Source organism: Neolamprologus brichardi, chromosome 10, assembly GCF_056152115.1.
Source record: "Neolamprologus brichardi isolate AB-2024 chromosome 10, ASM5615211v1, whole genome shotgun sequence".
Lineage (NCBI taxonomy): Eukaryota > Metazoa > Chordata > Actinopteri > Cichliformes > Cichlidae > Neolamprologus > Neolamprologus brichardi.
Genome location: NC_142113.1, coordinates 1234759 through 1260094, shown reverse-complemented (window position 1 = coordinate 1260094; position 25336 = coordinate 1234759). Strand labels below are relative to the sequence as shown.

The window sequence follows — 25336 nt, the reverse complement described above, 5'->3', positions numbered from 1 at the left end:
CGATCCATTAAATATCACAAAAGCACCTCACAAAACATGCGACACGGCGTAACTCAGCTCATAACCGTAGCACGTTGCAGCAGTACGCGTCACGTGATAGAGCGGCTGTGGCGTGCGAGACCGGTCGGTGGTCTGGCTGAGCATCTGGAGCCTCGCTACCAAACCAGCATTTCATCTCCGAGGAAGTTTTCCCAGAGAGAAGTAAAGCAAGTGTGTAAGTTCATCTCTGAATGTTTGTAAAGCATTCCAGCGTTGAGCTTAACAACCGATATATGGAGCGACTCCCTTCTTGCTGCTGCTTCAATCATGAAACTGATCAATGATCAGCTGATCGTCTCTCTTCTTTGTTTTTGTCTCACTTTGCACCAGAAAGAGGAAACCAGCGGCTGAACAACAGCAGCACGTTTAAGCTTGATAAGCTGTTGTTAGAATTTATTTAATATAACTTTCTACACCAGGATCTTTTTCTACAGCTGACGTAACTGTGCAGGGGCGGATCTAGCAAAGTTTAGCCAGGGGGGCCGATAGGGCATTAACAGGGAAAAGGGGGCACAAAGACATACTTTTCTTTCTTATTCTTATTTAAAATGTCGAGCTTTCATTAAATAATTATCTGAATCTTACACCCAAAGTTTTAATCTGATGTAAATATATAGAAGTCCATTACTGTATATAGTAACTGTTAAGCCTAATATACCCTAGTAAGCTATAGTACTTTTTCCTTTGGGAAGATACCATCTGTGCAGTCTGCAGTTCTGTTGAAGAAAGATGTTGAATCTATTTAATTATTCTTGGAAAATAATTTATTTCTGTGCATTTTTGTTTTTAAACACGTGCATTAAATTATGGTTGATTACGTCGATTAAGTATCACGAGGTGGAGGTGGGGGGTGGTTTCCTGTTATTTTTGCTGGGAGTTTGCAACCCTATTAGTTTGGTTGCTTAATATTTCTGCTAAATACTCTTTAAAATGCCAGAATAGGGAGGATGGAGCAGGTTTAAGTTTATTAGATTGATCAGTTTTGCTGAACTATGAAATATTTTGGGTGCAGTGTGTTTTTTGCATACAGGTTTAACAGAATAGCTTTAGTGGGGGGGTTTTAAACTTGAGTATGAAAAAGATTTTAAAAAAAAACCAGTTTTATTGATTAAAAAAAACCACTATATCAGAGTCATATCGGTTTCGGACATAAAAAAGTGGTATCGTGCCATCTCTAATACTTCTGCTCAATAAACTTATTCAGTGTTTTCCACACTGAAGTAGGCAGGCATAAGTATATGACACAATAATAAACACCAAATAGTATTTTGTTTTTAGTTGTCATTTCTGCCTAACAGAATGATGACATCCTTTTCAATTTACTACTGAACCACCCGTGCCTTTATTTTGAAAGTTCGGCTAATGCTACCCAGCTACCCTTCTTGTCCTGCACTCCTTGCTGTGTGGCCGGGTTGTTGTTGTAGTGGTCCTCAATGTCTTTCTCAGGCCATCCCAGAGAGGCTCTGGTTCTGTGGCCAAATACAGCTAACTCCACCTCCTTGAACTGCAGCTGGTGACAGCAGTCCTTGTTGCTCTGTTGCTAGCTAGAGAAACACTGACCGGAACCTGCGGCAGCCAGAGAACTGCTTAATGTGCCTCTACACTGAGATCACGGAGGCTCCAGAGCACAACAACAACTATTGTCCTTTGTATTGGTCAGTTGTTTATTTGTTACCAAGTACTTGACGAATAAACATGAAAACAACATGAAGCGTGTTTTATTCATTCACTCACTTAAGAAAGCACATGCTTCTCTAACTTCACACATATACGGTTTGCAACCATGCCTACTGCAAATAAAGTCTGCATTGTAATTGTTGTAACTGTAAACTCATTCTGCATTTAAAAATTCTATTTGTTTAGATTCTGTGACAATTTCAGGCTGACTGGTTAATCACAGAGAAAGTGATAATTAAGTGACCTCAAGGTCACATAACACAATTTCAAAATAAAATAATAACTCTGTTGAACTACTGTATCAAAAATAAAAACATGCTGCATCACTGCATATCCTTCATATCCTACCTGTGTAATGTCAGCCAGTGGCTCTTCATCTTGGACTAGCATCTGTGCGAACTGCAGGCCCTGTTCTGGATTGATCCGCATCACATTCCTGAGCAGAAAGATCCAGTCTGGTGTGTAGCCGACCTGGAACAAAGAAAGAAAATGCTACAATAACCAACAAGCTCTCTCCACTCAATGGTCAGAACCAATTTCATTAAACTAGATTAAAAAAATAAATAAAATCCAGAGTACAGATAATCAAAAGTAATGGCCAAATGCAATCTTAGACATACCTTTTTGGCGTACAGGACAATCTTAGGAAACTGACCAGTCTCTGCAAAGCACTGAATGACCTTGTTGGGAACGTTGGCCCTCAGGTACACACTGAGAGCCAAGGTAGGATCCACCGCCTTCACCAAGTCACCCAGTTCTTCAGAACACTCCAACTGGAATACACAAGAAGCATCAGACGTTTAAGAGAGACAATTATGAGAAAACAACAACAACCAAAAAAAACATTGTTTAAATGCAAATAATAAATGTATGACAATAAAAAAATCTTAACACCGTTTCAGTAAAAAGACTAGATGTTACAATCCCTGACAATGCACTGCTTCAAATAAAGTCTTGAGGGATGGCTGAGGAAAGGCAGAAACTTTACCAGCGGGACACATTGTTGTTTTATCACAAGCTGTTCTGCCAGATTTTAGTTTCTTTTTACCTTCCTTGGTTAGGTTTAGGGATTAGAGATCTGATCTAGATTATAGTATTAACACTTTGATGGTCTCTTGATGGACTTCTCTAAGACTGTTGGGATTGGTTCTCCACTGATATAGAAAATATAGCAAATATTAAGTGAATGAAAATCAACTCAAATGCATAATTCACTTTTTTCTTAACCATGGAGAATTTGTAGATTCAAAGTTTCTGAAGGGGACTTCCTAAATTCCTTGCATATCACGTGATCCTGCTTGATCCAAGATAACAGGCAAGTTGTGTAAACATAACAGGCAACTCAGGAAGAGCGACTTCCTGCGAGCTGGCGCTTAGATGGATGTACAGTACCTTGTCTTCCTTCAACCACTTTTCCAAAAGCTGCTTTCGCCCCTGCTGGAGGACAGGCCTGCAAAGCTCCAGGGACTCAAACTTATTGAGCTGGCCCTGGTCTAACAGGATACCAAAGTACTGCAGCAAGGGGGAGGTTTGGCCAGGCTGAGTGGGAACACTCTGGAAACGACGGATGGTATCTGGAGTGCGCAGGATGCCCTGAGTGAAGAAATGTCAGCAGAATATGAGAAAAGCCATAAAGCAATGATAAAAGACAAAATGGGCAGTAAAAGACCATGAAAGTCACTAATGTACCTTTGGTGCGTTAGCAGCAACCTTGGCGGCCTCGGAGTAGTTGCCAGCAGCAAACAGGTTGTTGAACTTGCGTGCAAACAGCTCTTCGGCTCCCGTGAGGTTGTTGCGGACAGCTAAGCGGAGAGCCAGATCTGGATTCTGCAGCACGTTGGTGATGTAGGGAATGATGTTTTCCTCTTCCACACAGACAGACAGAACCTGTGCCACAGGAAAAGACATTTTTAAAGTCCAAGTCAATCTGTGAAGGTCAGGCATGTGGAGCAGATTATATACACTATAATGTTACTGGACTAAATGGAAGTAATGTGGAAATGTAAATACATGAAAATAAACAAAAAAGGAGTTTAACAAAAGGTTTCCTAGTGTTCATCCTGTGTTCTGCTCAGTGCGCACTGCATGTGTCCAGAGGAGAGTATGCTTGTAGAGGCTGATATTAAAGTCAGATAATTACTATCATGAGGGAGACCAGCTGCACACTAACCCCAGGGTGGCCTAACATTTTGTTCCTAAATGCTAGGAAAACATATCAAATATGAAGTGATAAACCTAGCTGAGACAGATCCACCAAGAACAAATAGCAAAACTCATTTCAGGCAGACACTACCGAGAGGATCTACACTGACAGACAGCACCAGGATGTGCTTCCCACTCTGCATCACACGCTGATGGGACATGGGCCTTTTTCCACCCGTGCTCTGTCATTTAAATTCTCCATGTTACCTCCTCCACCCCTGTCAGGTTTCTGTGCAGCAGTTCAGTGCTGCACCTATAATCAATGCATGTCACTGACAGGCCAGGATAGAGCATGCACTCACTGATTTTACATTCATGAGCTCAATATCTTAGCACTGTATGATAATGTGATGTTTTCCCACCTGAAATGTTTACGAGGTAATAATGATGTGCTGTTTTTCTACTCCAACATTTCCATAAAAATATGGTTATGTTGATTTAACCGCCCCGCCCCCGGTAAACATTAGTCTCAACTAGACTAGCAGCATAATTTTCCTTTCACCTGGCTACTTGATGGAAGTATATAGCACTGGAGTAATTTATTACTCAGTATCCAATTACTAATTTTGCTGGTAACCAACCCAGTTAACCAGAATCAGTAAGTGGCGCAGACAGTGGCCTATTCTCTCTCAGATCACTGTCTCTGTGTGCTTGTGATGCGCGCACACACACACACACGCACACGCACACACACGTGCGCACACACACACACACACACACACACACACAGAAAGGCAATGCTCTGGCAGACTGTGAGATCTGTCACAGTCTGAGATCAGCTTTCCTCTCTGCGCTCAATTATTCATGTGGTGTGTGGCCTGGCTGGATCATTATTCATCAGCTGGCTGTATCCAGTTCTCTTCTCTGGTTCTGCTTCAGAAAAGCAGTAAGACGCAACAGTCGCTGCTTTCTGTATGTGAAACACTACACCTTGGATTATTTATAATGACTCCTGGCAAAGTGAACCTGCCTGATGACAACAGACAAGCAAAGAGATGCTGCTGTCAGCTGATGTTTGTTGTTGCCCAGCGTCATATTTGCTGATTACTAGGACTAGAGATGAAACAAGATTTAAATAGTAAAATTGAACTATAAATGAAGATATTATGATAAATTATATACAGATGTTTAGGAAACTGAGTGGAAAATATACGGTTTCACCTTCTGTTTCGACATGAACAAGACAGCAACTCCAGCATCACTTTAATTTCCGTGAGCAGTTAGAATTAGCACATCATGACATCCTTACCTGCCCCTTCCTGTTGACCCCAATGATGCCTGAGGTGGCCTCATGTGGAGCGGTGACAAAGATGGTCTCTCCACTGATGCGGTTCATGTAGATGCAGGTGCCAGTCTCCAAGTCATAGAGATGGATGTAGCCATATTTGGTAATGAGGAAAACCACATTGTGCTTGGAGCTTATCTGTCAAAAACCAATTTAGTGACGTTACATAAAGCTGTGCATTGCTATCTGAAACATCACCAAAACAGCACCTACTCAAAATGTATTTCTGAGTTCAGCGAGAGGTCAGGGACGTCTACAGAAATCAAACTTGCTTTTGAAAGTGTGGGTTTCATGTGTGTAACATACACGGATGACCAGCCATGATGGAAAATACGGGCCTACCAGCAAATAAGATGACATTTAGCAACCATAGTGGCTGATGCTTGTTGTACATCACTATTTGGTGGACAAATGGTCTGGTGGTTAAGCACCCGGAGACAACTGTTATTGTGATTTGGCGCTCTATAAAGAAAGTTATTCTAACAGTGATTTCCTTGTCAGTAAGAGAAATGATGAACAATTAAAAAAACAAAAACATCAGCCAAACTGGTCTTTTAAAACACTGATAAACTACAGTTTTGCCAACCTAGCACTACCTTTCATGCTACTGATTTCAGTCTGTTAAAGCCAGCTGCTCAGTCACACAAACATACCTGCATGGCTACAGGGAAGTCATTCTGGGCTTCTGGAGGGAAGAAGACATCCACTGCTTTCTTAGGAAACGGCTGGTTACCAGTTGGTGGGGTTCCCACTTCAATGATGTGCAACTATGATGAGGACAAAACATTTGTAACAAAACCATACGAGAGAAATCACTTTTCACAGTTATGTTTGTAAGAACCAGTCACCTTCCCTCCAGCCTGGCCTCTGACAGCGAAGCAGAACAGAGTTGACTCTTCTGCATTGCCTTCTATCTTAAACTGGGCGAAGCTGGCAGCGTGGCCTTCAATGGGCTGAGAAACCTTTCTCTCAACAGAGTACAGCTGCATGGCTCCCACCACTCGATTTTGCTGAAAGAAAAAACAAACCCCCCCACCAGAATGATAGATATAAACATGCATAAGGTAATTATGAATGCATATTCCTTGTGACTGACGTGCTTCGGCCATAGATTACGAACCTTGGCTTTGTTTTTTGTTAAACCAGAACACATGCAGAACAAACTACCTGAGCTGAGATGCCGATGAGCAGGAGCCACTTCTGCTTGGCATCAGTGCGGTAGTTGATGATCTGGCAGCCTGCCAGGCTAGAGTGCCGGTCAAAGACTTTCACAGGCTGTGAGTCACCCTCCATGCTCCAATGGTAGACGGCATTGTCAGTCACAAGTGCAACTGTGTTAAGAGAGATCCACTTCCAAAAGGTAACATCGTCGGTCATGGTGTGCGCCTTCATCTTGCTCTTCATCTCAATGTTAAAGATCTGAAGAGTTTTGGCAGCTACAAGGGAGAGAAACAGGGCAGGAACCAGGCCACAGGAGAATGTTACAGCTCATGATAAGAGCGAGTCTGTGCACACAGAGACGCACACAAAAACCTCCCGTAGGAAAATAAGCACACCGTTTTTCTTTTTTAAAGAGACAAGAAATTTGAAATGTTGTTTTGATGGCACAGAGGTCATCAAGCAACAATGCCACAACTGATAAGATGAAAAACATCGAACAAGCTGCATTTTGCAATTTTTGTCATATGAAGTATAGTGAGAGAAAAAAAGGAGAAAGTGAATTTATATCCAGAATACAAAAGGTGCGATAGGCTCAACGTGAACTTAAGTGCATAATAATTTATATTATAAACCAAATGGTGCATCAATGGAAGCCAATAAAAACTCTTCTGCTTACTGCCACTGACTGCATGAAGAATTATCAACATGAATACAATTATTGAGAAAGGTCATTTTCCACGTGTGACAAAATTAATGAAGGATTAGAGGTGCCGACCGTCACCGAATGGTTCGATACATGCCTACCTCTTTCTAGATTAGAGAACACAGACTAGAGAGTACGGTGTTTTGAATATTAAATAGTGTGCTAAAAAATAATAAATATTTGGAATGTTTCAAACATATTTGAAACAATTAGAAGAAAGTTCACTCACCTGCATTTTCTGTATTATTAGTTAGGGTTAATTTGAGAAGCTAAAGCTTTACTAAGAAGCAGTGGCACTTCTTCACTTTTTACCTTGTGTCAGAAAAGCGAAGACCAATGCATCAGCCAAACCGTGAAGATTATTTTGCCATTACTAAGCCAAAGTACAATAAGCAGATTGGTAAATGGACCACTTGCAGCAGTAGCAGCCAAATTTCAAAGAGCATGCAATATTTGAAATTCAATCATGATTAGCGTCTGGCGGTGTGTGTGTACGTGTGTGTTTTGTGGTCAACCTTCACAATAGGTTACATGGAGGAGTTAACGCTCAAACTGCGTCACAAGACGAGGTCAACTAAGCATCATCACTATGGGACTGAACAAGAAAGAGCTACACTGACCTTACACTGCAAAAACACAAGGCAACAGTTTGCATCTGCTGCTCTCTATATACTGTTGTGCTTCCTGTTCCTTTACATATACAGCTCCTGTTTGCTGTGATAAGGTACTTTTTTTAAGCATTTTTATGAACTGCCTTAAAAAAAACGGACACCATTTCCCTCAATAAATAAATCACTGATACCGTGTGTTTTCCACACATGAATAGTGGACAATGTGGAGGGACTCATGTTGACACATTGTCCACAGGTGCACCATCACACATGCAACACAACAGGAGAAAATCTGAGTCATACATGTTATCCCTACTGGAGATTCACTTGATTTAGACAAGACTATTGCCTGGACCTGCGTCAGCAAGAGGCAGGACCCAAAACACCCACATGCTCATTGTGCAATCACCAAACAAGTACCTGTTTCATGATATGGGCGCAGGCAGCTGTCTAAGCTGAGTGAGTGAGACACTCACATTCTTACAAGCAGCTCCATCAGGCATGAACCTGAACAAAACCAGGGCTGCAGCATGTGTGTGTGAAATGACCAAGTCGTGACATAATATCACTGAGAACACAGGGACAAAGCTTTGCCCCCAAAAAAACAAAAACAAAATTGCTTTGCTCATAAAATCTTTAAAAAGGTGCATAAGTAAAAGCTCATGGGCTAAACACGTGAGGATACTCAAGGTTTCTGAGCTCTAGGATAAGCTACCACAGTCAACTTTCATCATTCTTAATAGCAATCACATATAAGTATAATTTTATCATTTCCACACCCTGACAAGCAAGCCTTACAGATTACTATTCATTCTATGTTTTGACCCAATTCAATCCTCACCGGGCACTACACGTGACAGAGTAAAGTCCCATTAGGACCATGTGAAGTGAAGTCAGTGCTGATGACAGGTGGCATTAGACTTCTCGCACAGATTACAAGATAAATTCCTGAGCTCTCTGGTCTTGTAACAAACTGTAATATTTAGTTCTTATTACAGTGAACAATTAATAAAAATTATTAAGCATAGCTTTGAGACAAATGAAGAAAGTTAATTACAACATAACACAGATGGAAGAGGACATGGATTTCAAACGGAAACCAAGAAATGCAAATTAAAATGAAATCATTTTACCCACAGTATTATCACACTTGCAACAGGTTCTAAATCACTTGTACATAAAACAAAAATGATGAAATGCCAGCAAGCTGTAAGACTGTGAAAGCTAAATCCTGTTTATAGAATATTGGCTGAGATGTGGAAAGGAATTTCAAGAATGCACTAAAACTTGGTTAAACATATGTGTGAAGAATACTTAAACCTAGCCCATTAGTGCTGAAGCTCTAAGAGCAAACAAACTCTACAGTAGTCTCTATGCTTCAAATGGATATTCAGCTTATAAATGTTGCTTTAAACAGGATTTTACTTCCACAATGAAGTAGTTAAATTTCAACTCACCGTCTGCAAACACATAAGAAAGCAGTAAAGGAAAAAAAAATAAGAGAAGACAAAAACAAAAACAACAAAAAAAGTCAAAGCAATCATGGATGCTGGACAAAAAGAATAAAAATATCCCATTCTGAGTATTTACAGGACAAATGTTTGGAGGAAGAAAAAAAACAAAAACATACATGTTGGCCATTAAAAACTAACCACAATGGAAAACTAAAGTAGCTGGATGTGTATGGACATAAATAAATGAAAATAATTCATAATATTCTTAAAATTTTAAATGGATAACATGTTGCTATATAGAAGAAAAACATGTCCTAATGAAATGCTGTAAGTCCCTTACAAGTGGTTAGTTAACGTTTGTGTTAAACCCTGATATTTAACACACAGGATTGAACACATTTTCCTCTCTGTGGTAATGCACTGCACTCAGAGACATGCAGCCTTTGAAATGTAAATAGACTGCCATACCTTTAAGTGCAATGACCTTGCTGGCTGGATTCATGATGGCGCTGTCAGCTGAGATGGGCCTGCGGATAGGTGTGTTGGGGTCGGCCAAGTCGATGATCACCACCTGAGTCTGCTCACCCACCTTCTCACGCACACAGATGAACTTATCAGACTCCATGGTTAGGGTGCTGAAGCCTATGTTGGCCGGATTGATCCCTAAGTTTTGGAGCTAAAAGAAACGAGGGGAAAAAAGCAGAACCATGTGAGCCTGAACAGAACTGGGCAGCAAAAGGTTCGTTAGGTAAATATGAAGATCATCTCGGGAAACAATATGTCACATTGTTCCTGTCACAATTTCAACCTAAGCCTTTGACAAATCTATAGTCAAATTAATGCCAGGAGTTGACCAAACAACAGGGTCCACTAAGAATGTTGGGACTTTAAACTCAGCTACTGTGCACTACCACAGAGAGCGGATGAGTTTGCCATACTGGAGCTAGGCAGCAGTTCTTTGGACACCCGTAGTTTTATACTGGATGTAACAGTTATTGCCTGGCCTGGGTGGAGAGCTAATGCACAGCCAAGTTCTCAAAGTATGGGCCAAAGAGGAAACTGCAACATCATTACATAACACTCAAGTGTCTCTTTAGTCTGACTAACAGTAACTATTCAAAGTCTGACTTCTCAGAAATTATTATGTTTCACAGGAGCTGGTTTACCAACACAATATATACCAATATCAGTGCATGAAGATGATTCTGTCACGTCATATAGACAGCCACTGGTGCTTTATTTTGTCCAAGTTTTACCTAAATTAACACCAATTTGAATCCCTGAGAGAAACTCAAGTACATTAGAGCACGCCTTAGCTTTAGCTTCAATTACTTGTAGGTGTTCCATGAAAAGAGAGACAGGACACGTGAAAAAATTAACCTGCATAAAAATAAAGCCTCGGGCTGTGTGTGAAACAATTTGCCGCATGTAACACCAGCAAGTTCTGCAGATCTGCTTACTGACAAAGGCTGGAAACAGGGTATCCTGCCTGCCTTACACAAACCCTGACACAGCAGTGCTTGCTGAGGACAGTCAGAGGAGCAATGGGCAAAGCCAGCTCTGAGTGGAGCATCAAGAACAAGCAGTTTTCATTGCTTAACTATACGAATAATACTGAACATGAAAAATTAGAAAAAGGCAATAATCAACCACATACAGCCAACACTGGTGTAACGTAAATTTAAAGGAAATGAAACTACAAAAACCATCCCATGCACCATGTTTTGCTGTTGCAACTTCCTCCAATTTTTGGCTGTCAATGAGTAATACACCACAGTTGTACAACTGCTGAATAATCACAACTATTTAGAACATGGTTTTGTGTTTAAACCCAAGACCGTTATCGTGTATATACATTTTTATTTATGGCCAAGTATTTGCATCTTTGATCAGACATAACTGCTATATCATGCACAGCAATCATTTACAAATAATAAACATATATCCTATTGCAGTAATGTGAATAAAGCTGGGAATGGTTGTATAATGCTTTGCTTTCAGGAAAAATGGCCTCAGAAATGTTACAATGCTTTCTCATTTTATTCAAAATAAATCCATGGGTGCAAATGACATAACATATCTTTTGTGTCTTTTTAGTAGACAGCTGTTACTATACTTATAATAACGCTTAATAAATCTTAATCTGTGTGTTAAAGGCGCAAACTATTACTGCCTGCTTAAATCAACCAGCCATAAAATTTTACACATTCACTTGTAGTGCTGAAATGTTTTATGTTGGAGGGTTTTTTAAGCATATTGGATCACTCTCATCTTTGTTGGCAAATGTTCATTTCTAAGACTCTAGAGATAAAAATGTGACCCCCTTCTAAAGATTTTGCCTAGTTCAATTCTAATCAGCAAACACACTCAGTTCTGAAAACTGCTCAACGAAAGAGCCCTTTTATCAATGACAGGACACACCCTCTCCACAACCCTGCCCCAACCACACAGTGTGTAACCTGGTTCCCTCTCAATGACAAACAACTGTACAGAACAAGTCTTACTACAAGCTATGAGGAAAGAACTGAAAACTGATCTGAACATTTTTTTTTTTGAACAGTGGAGAGGTGACATCATACAGTAACGTCACTGCAGCTTCCATGCCTCTCATCGTTGCCATTGTCCAGTATGGAAGCCTTGTTTACTAAGACAACATTTATTCAAACATGGGACAAACGGCCTATGTGGAGAATCCTTCTGACCCTGAACACATCAGCTTTCACTAATATCTAGCAACAGTTTGTTTCATGAAAACACAGCAAGAGATACTACATAGCTTAAATTAATTTAAATAGATGTTCAGCATAACCAAGAACTCACTATTCAGTTATGGCAACATCCGATGCAGCTGCTGTGCAAATGAACTACTAGTTTGCTTTCAAATGAGTGCTCATTAATTCAAACAGATGTATTTCTACATTTTAAAAACACAAGAAGAAGCTATTATTACACAATATTTCTAAACAGGTTTATGCGTTTCGCTTCCCTCTCATCTATTCTTGGATCAGCAGGAAGCCCTTTCATTCACACATGAAAAGCATTTCTAAAACAGGAAAGACCAGCATGGCCTTATCACAATGAATGCTACCCCTCTTGCATGGAATAAAGAAAAGCAAACACAGACTGATTGACCACACCACAGTTTGGTTTGGGAGACTGTTTTGCTATGGAAACATTAGAGTAAAACACTGCTACAACATCACTGAGCAGGAATTTGGCTGAAAGCAGGTCAGCCCAAAGGAGCTACAAACAATGTGGAAAATCATTTAACCATTCAGTCTAGCACTGCTCTGCATAGCTGTTAACACATCAACCAACCAACTAGAGCCACACAATTATGTCCAAAGTGACGTTGTTCAATAGTAAAGTCATCATTATTCATTTGTTGAATTCCCTGCACTCTGATGTAAACAGAACATTGCTTTGTATAAAACGTTGTACTGAAACTTAGCAAAATTAATTAACAGACCACTGATTTCACATTGACACTGTGCTGCACTGACACACTGCACAAGCTCATTTTTACTGATATCCAAGTTGACAATTTGAACGATTCACATAAGCAACGTTGTGTTTCTTGGTCTTTACGCATTAACTATACCGCAGACTGTCGTGTGTTTTCAGGGTAAAGGTTAGTTAGATTAGTTCTGTTGCTCTGCAAACAGACAGTACTCTTTGAATCTGATATGCCAATATGATGAGCATGCATTTTTAATATTGTATGATCATGTTCTTTTAATTCTGATACGCCAAAATCAAAATTAAAAATTTGTTTGTGCTGCCCTCCACAGTTGATCAATAATAGGATAACAAAGGAAGAGCCCCCAAGAGACTTGCATGAAGCAAGAGTGAAAATCAAACCAATCTGTATTTAGAAAGTGTTGACAAAGAGAATAAAGAATGCATACAACTACGAAGGGTAGGCAAAGTACCTGGTAAAACACTTTTTAATGAAGAAGAAGAAAAAAAACACATTTAAGAAAGATAATTACAGAATCGATCACCTAGAGCACGTAAATGCTGATGTAGCAGAGACTACCGCATTTTCCACACTATAAGGCACACTTAAAATCCTTTAATTTTCTCAAAAATTGGCAGAGCGCCTTATAATCTGGTGCGCCTTATCTATGAATTCTGGCTGTGTTTACTGACCTCAAACCAATTTTATGTGGTACACGACACTCAAAAATCTGTCAAAAAATGTTTTAGTACGCTACGAAGCCGCACCGCTTGATGGATTGTCTAAGCGTTATGGCTACCGTAGTCAGGAGCCTCGCGACTCATAGTAATCTGGGTCCAAAACTCCGTCCACGTAAGGTCCCACAGTCAAACGAACACTGTGTAAATTCTTTCATCTTTAATAAAATGATCAGCGTTGCTGCTTTACAAAGTGTAACAATTACGTTTAACAGCCAGGCATCCATGAAAATAGAATTTATTAAATTTAATGGAGTTAGAAGTTAGCAGGAAGTTAGCTCGCTGGTTTCGCTAGTTACCTAAACATGATATAGCATGTTCTGACTGAGAGATTTCTGGAAAAAAATAAAACGTACAGCTCTGCTATCACTTCCAACATGAATGAAGACAGAAAACTACACAATAGTGACGTTTGTAGGGTTACTGAAGTAGGGCTAGATGGTATATAATGCTGTGCTAGTGATCGCTAGCGACACAACTATGTTAGCATAACAAAGCATAACACAGTGAACCTGAACGCTAACTTTTTTCCACTTGATAAAAGTTCCCGATATTTTTTTGATAAATGCAATCGCATGGAAAATTGCTGTAAACGGACCAAACTTCTGTAGGGGAGAACAACTGAGATAATCCAGCCACAATATGAGGTTAGTCATTAATGTAAGATAAGATAACCTTTATTAGTCCCACACGTGGGAAATTTGTTTTGTTACAGCAAAAAGTGGACAGTGCAAAGTTACATAGCAAAAATTAGAAAAACACTGGAACAACATATACTGGTGCGTCTCATCTATGAAAACCGACCCGTTTGTCGACAGCGCGCCTTATAATCCGAAAAATACGGTAGTTCAGCAAGCATTTGCAATGGCAGCAACAAAATGCCAGCAAGAGACATGAATTATGATTACACTATTACCATCATTCATCTCTTTACAAACCATTAGCTCAAGCCCAGCCTTATTTTTTTCCAATGACAGATTATAATGTTCTAGTTATTTTTTCCATGATCAATCATTTTTTCCTTTACTGACCAAAATTGCTATGCTATATAAGCTAAGGAAGATACCTGGCCATGTGCCCTGTAGTGGTGCAACGGATCACGGTTGATCCGTAATCCGAACCGATCCCACTCCACGGTTCGGCACACATGTGATCCGAAGATTCGAAAAAGAAGAAAAAAAAGTATGTGTATGGTGGCGTGGTGGGTCTGTCAAGCAATAGTTATGGCCAGCGCTAGCAATCCAAGTGGAGGAGCAGAGGAGTTTGCGGTATTTAAGCAGCCCATTGCTGCCCAATCCGACCGGGTTAAAGCTATTACAAAAGCTATTGGGCTGTTTAGCTGCAGACGTATTCCTTTGTGCAAAACAAGGGGTTTAAACTATGATGAACGTGCCACGCTATGATATCCCGTTGCGCGTCCACTTTAGTGGCAAGATCGTTCCAAGCATGTATGAGCAGGAAAAGATTTAAGTTATGGCTGAAATGTCCCAGGCATCTTCTGTTGCCCTAACTACTACAAATGGGTGGACCTCCGGGACACAACGGAAAGCTACGTGACCGTGACAGTAGGGCTGGGCGATATGGCCTAAAATTCATATCGCGATATAATTTGAAGCATGTACGGTAACGATATATATCACAATATATTCTTTTCTTCTGTATAACGTATTTTCCACACTATAAGGCGCACTTACAATCCTTTAATTTTCTCAAAAATCGAGAGTGTGCCTTACGTATGAATTCTGGTTGTGCTTACTGACCTCGAAACAATTTGGGCGTGCAGAAATTTGTTTAAAAAATGTTTTTAGGGACAAATGCAATCGCATAGCAGGATGCTATACACGGGCCAAACTTCAGTCAGGAGAACAACTGAGATTATTCATCCACAATACGAGGTTAGTTATTAATATACTGCAACAACATGGGAACAGAGCAGCTGCGAGAGAATTCAGCATTAATGAATCAATGTTACGGAAGTGGAGGAAGCAGTTTTTGGCTTTACCCATATTTCAAAAGTGCTTCATCTCTTTGCTGTGACTGTCGCCCGGCATAATTTGCAGATTATAATGGTTGTAGCCGCTGCGATGCTTTTGACCAAAACAGGCGCAGCTTAACGACATCATCAACATGCGCTATCGCGATAGAGCGATATAGTCAAAATCTCTTACGTTGGCCAAATTTATATCGTTTATATTGTATATCGTTTATATCGCCCACCCCTACGTGACAGCTCATTATATCACAGCAGAGTGCGATATAATGAGCGGTATGTATTATTGTAGGGTCTACCTTACAATATAAAGTACCTTGAGGCGACTGTTGTTGTGATTTGGTGCTTTATAAATAAAATTGAATTGAGTGGTAGATACAAAGCCCTGTACTGCCCTATATTGTACCATAATTTGTTTTTTAATAATTGCGTGGAATGAGTCTAGAGTTGAATGTTTTTAACAGGCAAAAAAATACTTCAATAAGTAAATAAGTAAATGTTCAATTTGTCTTTTTTCACTGATCCGAAAATTGATCCGATCCGAACCGTGTGATTTTTCATCCGTTGCACCACTATATAAGCTAAGGATAATCTTATCAGTGGCAGAAAGTGCCCATCCACATGCTTTATTGACAATTTACTGCAGTTATACACCAATTAGTCAAGTTAGCATAATTATGTATTTCTCAACAGCACAAGGGACAAACGTGACATTCAGAACAAAAAGCCTAATAAAAAGATCCCCATTTGAAACTTTGAGACAAAAAAAAGTCAAAGCAGATGCAGATTGCCTTTTTATCTACTGGGAAACAAAAGCACATTAGCCAAGGTTTATAGACACTCATGACCTCGATTTATGTCATAAATGGACTAACTCCAATACCTTCAATGTGAGGTTGCAACAGGAACTGAGATCACAGTACAGGAAATTATCAGTTTTAATCACAGTGACAACAACTGAACTTCAGAGAAGGAAGGACAGATAACTCAAGTCTAAGCAAATCATATCCTGGGAATGAGAACTAACTAGATAAAAATATAATTAACGCCCCATATCCAAAATAGGTCAAATTTTAAGCAACTCCTCTATAAACAAATATATAAGCCTAGTAAGAATGGAGTTTAACCGACTCCAAGAAAGTCAAGTCAAACACATTTAGTAAAGGCCCAACAACTGAGCACATGGCTGCTGCCAATCTTACACTGACAATAAATCCACAGAAAGAGTTGAACTATTCTCCAACAACCTGTCAGTCCTGTCAGTAGATTTAACCTGTATGCTCTTCCCTTAAAGGAAAGCAGCATCTTGTTCAGCAGAAAATAAACTTTGCACATGTAAAGTTCAAGGCAGGGTAGGGAAGGATGTGCTATGTAATGTGCTGAGGCTAGCAGGACTTGTTTGCAATACTCCACAACAGGAAGCCAGGGAGTCATTGTCTACCAGGACTGAAACAACAGGCCTGCCGAATCCTGCCTTCTCTGCTATCATGGGCCACTGGAGGGGGACATGGGATCATGGGTGAGGCATAAAAAGTGCTGCCTTTACAATTATAGTATTAGAAAGGAAAAAAGATGGAAGGGGTTCTGAACATCATCTGTCTCCAGTTCAGGTCATTTCTTGCTGAGGTGGTTGTGAGACTACAGTTTCCTTCTTTCCCTAAATGAGAGCTTTATCTTACATTTAGAGGCTGCTGCAGAATGTCAAGTGTTCAGCAAATCTGTATCCTTGCCAGCCTGTCACGAGGTATCAGGTGGTCATTTACTAGCACAGGTCAAAGTGTGACATGCAAACCTTTGTAAAAAGCATCAAACAGCCTGCCCCTCCTCAACAGGCAAACAGAAGGGATGTACAAGTATTTGCTTTGAACTAAATCAATTTGCTATTAAAAACTATTGTGAGTGCATTTAACTATAGATACAAAGCGTCAGGTTTTCAGGGAACTAAATCCTTTCTCAGACTACAAACACCTAATTTAAAGCTATCCACAACACTTATTTGAAAGATCACCACTAATAATCACATCCTCTTCTTTCTTGCACCCTGTGTAAATTTGTATATTTAACTCAAGGTCTTCCTATGTAGGGCAAAATTTATCTAAATGACTATTTTTTGTGAATATCAAACTCTATTTCAAAGGAAAAGAAGCTAGTACAACTGTAAAAGACAGCCAAGTCCAGTAATATAATGACACTGAGCTATAATTAGTATTCTAATTAGACTAGTACAAGTAAGAAACTTTTTGAAATGTTCACTATATTGTGGGCCTGCTGTCATGCATTTGTTACTAATAAAGCCCAATTACGGAAATGTATACATTTTCTGTCATAGTGTATTTTAATGCAGTGTTTTCAGTATATACCAAAAGACAATAGAAAAAGCTCGAGTACAATTCAAAATCTTAACCAAGGGAGATAAATGAAGACATCTTTTGCAAATGTAACAAATTACTGTGTACATCAAGACAAAAAAAAAACTGTGTACACCAAAAGTAGATAAGAGTAACATGCAATTATGGACTTATGCATGTGAAATATTGTATTTACGCAACACACAATCTATGGTTTTCCCTACAAATCCTCAGATTATCTTTGGGCACTGGATAGGAAGCCTGCCTTGTCAAACCCTGCTTACTAAATGCAAAATGGAAGTCTTCATCAACAGAGAATGATACCATGTTGCCATTACGCAAACTGGAGCCATTTTTGAAGATTACACTCCCATGCTTACTTTGAGACTGGTTTCTGTCAGAACAATCACACCACTAAAACCTAAATGACAATTATCTCTTTTTCTGAATGGCAAACTGAAGGTTATACCACGTGAGGGAAAGATGTGACTGTCACTTATGCTATCGTGTCTGTTTGACTGGAGTCAACACTACACTATATAAATGGATGATATATAAAAATGCAAGATGTGCAAGTAGACCGGATGACACACAGATGGATAGTGTGGGGGAGACCAAGGGAGGGAGGAAACTGCAAAGACTGAGACTACCAAGTTTAACATGTATTGCTAGCTCAGTGCCTCAGCTCTCCAATTCAGATCCAGTAAAATCGACATGATTAATGCAACAATCCTATTTCGACATGTTTTACATCTATAAAAGTTCAGATTCAAAAGTATAGAACCAAATTTATGTGGTTTCAAGTATAATGTTTAGTTACTGATTAATCTAAAGCTTTTATTCAAGCTTTGTGCTGATTAATTGATTAACCAGCATACCTTTAAATATCCATTTAAGCACAACATCAGCAAACATCCAGTTTGTTCGTGACATTTATGTCAGTTTGGTCAGAATATGAATAATGAGCAAAATAATTAAGCTATCACCCAACACTGGTGACACCCAGCAGCCTTGAAGGGTGATCCACAATCACTTTTAGGCTTTAAAAAAAACTGAACATGGCATTGAAAACAATATCCCTGCATACATCATGATGCAAAACTGTGTGAGTGATTGAAATTGGGTTTGACTTTGACTTAACACTAAAGCAAATCTTAAAGTCTGTGCGTATTTGAACTCGCAAGGTTGAGAATTCAAGGGTGAAAAACAAAAGCATAAACCATGACCTGACATCAGGACGGTCTCACCGTGGACATTTGAGTATAAATAAAGCAGTAGAGCTAGATGTGAAGGAGTTATAATGGTGCATAACTGAGATATGCATATTTGCACAAAGAATGTTTTATGATACATCCAATTTTTCAGCCTAAGACATTAAACAAACAAAAAAGAGATACCTGAGGTGATTTCAAGTCTGTCTAACAGGCTCTGAATCCATTGTTAATCACAGCTAAGCACACAGTGGGGTAGACTCAAACAGTGCCTATACGGTGATTTACTACTAACTAGTACCTAAAAGGAATGCAACAATATAAGCTGAACACTGGTAGGCAGCTTTGTGGACTTAGATTAGCCTATTGGAAAATGAGATGTGATGATGATTCATATGTTATGTAACAATATAGAAGCTTTTTTTTTTTTTATTCTTGTATTCATGGCACAATTTATATTTTATTTATCCATAAAATAAAAGTATAAATGGTTTTGGCACTGGCTAGTGATCACAATAGTACTAATTATAAAATATCACCATTGGGCCACAATCTTATATTGGATGGATTCCTGCCAACTAGCTTAAGAAATAAAACACTGCTAGCAGCACTATGTAAATATTTCTGCTCCACATGAACAAAGCAAAAAGAACATCAACCATAAGGTGAAACGACACGCTTTGCATCCAGGCACTGACAGTTACTCATTTGATCAAACAAGTTCAGCTTCATCTGGTTTTTTAGTAATTGGACTAAGAAAGACATAAGATGTTTCTCACAGATAATCCAAGCTTAAACACACTCATAATAGTGGTAACCATTAGCTGGTATAATTAGAAAAAAAAAGATTACTTCATGAGCATAATTAAACGGACAGCTAAAGAGTTAGTAAGTAAAAGAAATTCTTGCAGTGATTCTAACATGCATTTGTTCAGAAACTCCATATGCATCATGAATGAAACAGCATATGCAGGTCATGCATTAGTGATATGTGCTGAAGATCCCTTTGTGTTTGTCACATAACATAACCTGATGAGTCTGAGAATTACAGTACAGTACATTAATTAAAAGCTATGGCGTCAGTTTTTAAAGATGGACTGAAGAACAAGCACAAAAAATACATTCACCTTGCAGCTGACTGTGAAATTTGTGAGTTCAATGAATTAAATGTTCAACACATTTGAAAGAGAAAGATGCACTGTTAGGGGATGACAGCACTTTCCCCCCTCACTAAAGATAAAATACTAGTCAAGTCACAATGCAATTTGCCAATTTTGTATTGCTCTGTTTGCTTCTACAACCAAAAGGACTTAATAAGCAAGTCAAAAATCATTCAATAATAATTTCATTGTAACTCTAGGCACAAAAGGTCTTTGCATAGCTTTGTGAAGCTCAGCCTCCATACAACCCCATGTGATAGGCCTACATATTAACTCATCAATGTCTGTGACATGAATTAACTTCTTTATAAATTAAGAATGTAGTAACAGGGAATGCTGCGCTGTACTGAAAATGTTATTCATCTTTGGTTTGACAGATTTATCAGACACAAATTACAGTCTGACCCATAGCAGTTACCTGCTATGTACAAGAATAGCAGTACCATACTACTACATTGCTAATCTCTTAAGACATGCCATTAGGATCAGAAAAAGTAACATCAGGAACCTGGTGTTCAAATATCCACTCAGCTAACCTGTGACTGAGCAAATGACTTAATGTTACAATAACCCCCAAAGCCAATGAACATAACATCTGACCCCCTTTTTACAACTCAGTTCTACTGATCAAAGCTTAAAATGTCTTTCTTGACACCAAATTATTAGTCTCATGTGACACCCAAAGCCTTTAGTCATTGGATAACAGAGATAATTGTTTAATAAAGACCAAATGCAGACTTGGGTGGATCAGAGTTCCCATTTGAAACTTGATTTAGACACGAAAAGTCTATGTTTTATTCATTACATCTTGAAAGTCGGGAGCACTTTAGACTCCCGACTTTCAGTTTCCTCCACCTAACCTGAAAGCAGTTTTATTGGCATTATAGTAAAGGTGTGGCCATTTAAAGCATGAAGTACGTACAATCCAGGTAATACGTGGGGGTGCACAAAAAGGAAGAACTTACTAATAGTATAAAAATCTTTAATAGCAGCTCCGTTGCGATCAAGGTGTGCCTCGGAGATAAAAAGAAAGAGTACTGAATAGAAAAGGAGGCTCCGTGAATTCTTGAGTCACAGTTAACTTTGGCAAAGTCATTCAGCACGGGCGGTGGATTGCTATCTAACATACCACATGATCATTTGTACAACCAGCCAACGTGATATCCCCTTGAGGTCAAATAATCACTTTCAAATTAACACGACGGTACATATAATCAGGACGCAGACAAATAAGGCGGGTGTAGAAGTTTTAATATTTTTTTGCGCCGTATGGTGATTTGAAGAAATCGATTGAGCGGTGTCGCAACAGGCGACAATAAGGATAACTATTTCATTTCTGAATCAGACGATTACAAGGCACTGATAGTGACGATTAATACCAACGACAGCAATAGCCACTCCGAGAAAATGAACACTTTTGCTGTGAATGGGGCAAATACTTATGAGAAACGGTAAACACATATTTCCGTTCATCACTACGACCTATTAGTATTATTTATATGCTGTATTTCTGTACTTCAGACTTAAAGAAGCGAACAAGGGTGGGTAAGCAAAGTGTTAGCAAGAATGCTTGATGCTACTAGCCAAGACAAACGTCATCCACCCTGTCAAGCTAGTTAGCGTAGCACCAAACGCTAACTTAGCTTGCTAGCAATCTCAAACTTGTGTTGAGAGTCTCTGAAGCGACAGCCAGTCTGGCAGTTATTGCGACCGAAAGATGAACTTGATCAAACAATTTAACCATTCATTGATTCACATACCTGCAGGTGCTCCTGAAAGCGAATAGGCAGGATCTGAGCCATGGCGGTTCCTCTCTCACTCTCCTCCGGTCTCGTCTAATGCTAACAAACTACGGCTGCTTCTCTCAGATCCTAGCCGGACAGCCAGGAAGTCTCTAGTCTAAAGTCCAATTGTAAGCGAATTCTACGCCTTATTTAAAACGCGCTGTCGGTGTGACTGTACTTTATTTGTTTTTTATTCCTTCCCTTAACTGTTTACTTGCGGTCTTCCCCGGCTAACGACTGTCACTACACCGACTCCCTGGACCTGCAATGGCGGTGGAGGTTGGTCAGCAGAGAAAACATCCCGGAAATGGAAGTGCACTCAATAAGGCGGATGGATACGTATTTCGACTTTTAAAAAGTGAACTGTGCTTAGTATGTTGCCGTTTGTTTGAAACATTTATAACATTTTAATTGTTCTTTAAAATATCAAAATAAGACAATGAACTTCAGCATAAAAATATATGAGAACAAACGTAAATGTGGGACTACTTCTTTCTGTTCGCCCTTTGATTTTTGCCACATCATTCGTCTTTCTAAATTAACGTCATTCCTACGCGGTGTATTGTAGCTGTACACTTGTTCCTCTCAGCCAATCCGATCACTCGGTACTCAAACGAGTAATTCAACTTTATTCTAATTACGGGACAGCGCTAAATTACTTTAAATTGCTATTTAAATGCTCAGAGGAGATTCTTTCCTTATCATAATATATATTTTCTTGATCCTTAACAAGAACTTACTGGTCAGTACGCAGTGTACACAGCATGGTTCACATTAAAGGACTAACTTTTCACTACGGTGCCTATTGATACAGGCCATTGTGTTTGTGTTGTTTAATTTAAGCCTTGGGGTTTGGGGGGACTTGTTCTGGTGAATTTTTGAAATCGCCCCTGCATTAATTTATCAAGAAAATGTCTTTAATTGTAAAAGTATACTTAACACGTCAACACATTCCTCAGTAGTTTTACAGCTTTTTATTTATTTATTTATTAACTTTGTGTGTCCTACATATTTGTAAGGCTGTGTCCCCTTGTGTTCTTCTGAAATCTATACCTATGAATTCACATGACGACTAGAATCTATTTTCTATAATTTGGCAGTCAAAGGAATTATAATGCGTGAAATATTATGGTTAGAAAGTCTAATAGCAGAAATTTTCTGTTTTGTTCAGATGCATGCAATACGTGTTGGGTGGAGTGTGCATGCATTTTAGTGAGTATTCATTTCCCTTTTTTACATCCACAATTTCTGTTGGCAGAGGATGTAACCTTATTGCTCAACATAAAACTGAATTATGGGAAAGCCATCTCTTAAGTGAGCTGACCTTTCAGCAGAAATGTTATTCTGTCGAGCCAGCAATTACAGCTTCTGAGGAAACAGACATCGCAAGAAAACGACTAGATCTGCATGTATTAGTCAATCATGTGTCAAGATGCCTAGCTGTGGTACCATCCTCCAAGATTACTGTGCATAAAGTGTGTTATAGGGGGATTAAATTTGAGGTGGTGAACATCTGATCAGATTATTGTTGTTCTTCCCTGCAGATGGGAACTGAACAACAACAGAGACTAAGCCAGTTCTGCACATTAAAAAACAAACAAACAGGATTCAATGTTTATACAAAAGATGATAATTCAGCACGGTGGCACGGTGGTTAGCACTGTTGCCGCACAGCAAGAAGGTCCTGAGTTCAATTCCAACATCAGGCCGGGGTCTTTCTGTGTGGAGTTTGCATGTTCTCCCCGTGTTTGTGTGGGTTCCCTCCGGGTACTCCGGCTTCCTCCCACCGTCCAAAGACATGCAGCTTGTGGGGATAGGTTAATTGGATAACCCAAATTGTCACTAGGTGTGAATGTGCGAATGAATGTGAGTGCGAATGGTTGTCTGTCCCTGTGTGTTGGCCCTGCGACAGACTGGCGACCTGTCCAGGGTGTACCCCGCCTCTCGCCCTATGACAGCTGGGATAGGCTCCAGCGCCCCCCGCGACCCTGAAAAGGATAGGCGGAAGCGAATGGATGGATGGATGGATGATAATTCATAGCATGACTAACGGATATCTATCCATCCATCCATCCAGCTTCACCTTTTCAGGGTCGCAGGGCGAGAGGCAGGGTACACCCTGGACAGGTCACCAGTCTGTCACAGGGCTAACAGACACAGACAACCATTCGCACTCACACACTCACACCTATGGGAAATTTGGATTAATCAATTAACCTATCCCCACAAACTGCATGTCTTTGGATGGTGGGAGGAAGCCGGAGTACCCGGAAGGAACCCACGCAAACACGGGGAGAACATGCAAACTCTACACAGAAAGACCTGATGGTGGAATTGAACTCTGGACCTTCTTGCTGTGTGGCAGCAGTGCTAACCACCGTGCTGTCGTGCTGCCGTGTTCAATTCAATTCAGTTTTATTTCTATGGCACCCAGTGTTGGTTGTGTTGGTTACTTGAAAAAAGTAATCAGTAACTAATTACTGATTACTTCCCCAAAAAAGTAATCCCATTACTTTACTGATTACTTATTTTCAAAAGTAATTAATTACTTAATTACTTAGTTACTTTTTAAAAACACGATTTACAACCTGAATAGGTGATAAAGCGATAGATCTTTCAGCCCAATTCTACTTTTTCTGCATAATCATCATACAAAATGTAATCAAATGGAAAAGTCTCTTTTTAAAACTTGTTTTATTAGTTTTAATCTTTTAACTTTATGCATCAAGCAAAAATTTAATTATATGCAACATTCTCTGACTGGAAGAAATTAGTTTAACATTTAAACCTATTTTCTGCACATTCCAGCACATAAAATAATATTTTTTGTGTTTACACTCAGTCTTTCAAATAGATGCAAGTAAAACACAGCAGAAAATAAATAAAGTCAAAGACTAGCGGTCCTGTTGCTCTATTTTCACCTGTAAAGCAGGAGTGGGTAGGCGGAGGTTTACCCTGGTGCAGGTGTGCAGCGGTCAGTGGAAGAATCCGTGAGTTTCTCTGTGAGTTTCCCATTACGTCGTAGCTACTCGGTGCTTGTTTGGAAGTTTAGGGGTTTTTTCGCTGTAAAAAGAAGTTTTCTTCCCACGCACAACGGACACTAATGTTTTTGTCACTTTTTATGGAATCAAACTCAAAGTAAGGTCAGTACTTCCACGCTTTAAACGCTGCACGCTCATACTCTCTCTGCACTCGATATATGATCCATTGTTGATCTGCACACAGCTGTTGTCACGAACGTCGCACTCGCTTACGTCACTGTCATGAGACATTCTCGCAAAAAAATCACGGTTTTAGTAACGCAGTAACGCAGCGTTCCTACGGAAAGTAACGGTAATCTAATTACCGTTTTTGCAATAGTAATCCCTTACTTTACTCGTTACTTGAAAAAGTAATCGGATTACAGTAACGCATTACAAGTAACGCGTTACTGCCCATCTCTGATGGCACCACATCACAAAACTGTTTCCTCCAGGTGATTTATATTGTAATGTAAAGACCCTACGATGATACG

The 25336-nt window shown here is 39.5% G+C and overlaps 1 protein-coding gene across 2 annotated transcripts in view; it reads right to left on the bottom strand.

Moving 5' to 3' along the window:
* The window catches only part of cltca (clathrin, heavy chain a (Hc)), a 35936-nt gene extending 13821 nt beyond the window's left edge, over positions 1-22115 (bottom strand). For both annotated transcript variants that reach the window (XM_087847022.1, XM_087847023.1), the window contains exons 1-10: positions 21799-22115; positions 9601-9808; positions 6371-6639; positions 6052-6213; positions 5857-5970; positions 5168-5341; positions 3406-3603; positions 3109-3309; positions 2337-2489; positions 2065-2187 (exon numbers count right to left, since the gene is read on the bottom strand). In XM_087847022.1, coding sequence (XP_087703148.1) covers positions 2065-2187; positions 2337-2489; positions 3109-3309; positions 3406-3603; positions 5168-5341; positions 5857-5970; positions 6052-6213; positions 6371-6639; positions 9601-9808; positions 21799-21840 — 1644 coding nt within the window. In that variant the 5' untranslated portion in view covers positions 21841-22115. The remainder of the gene's footprint in view (positions 1-2064; positions 2188-2336; positions 2490-3108; positions 3310-3405; positions 3604-5167; positions 5342-5856; positions 5971-6051; positions 6214-6370; positions 6640-9600; positions 9809-21798) is intronic.
* Between the last annotated feature and the right edge of the window lie 3221 nt (positions 22116-25336).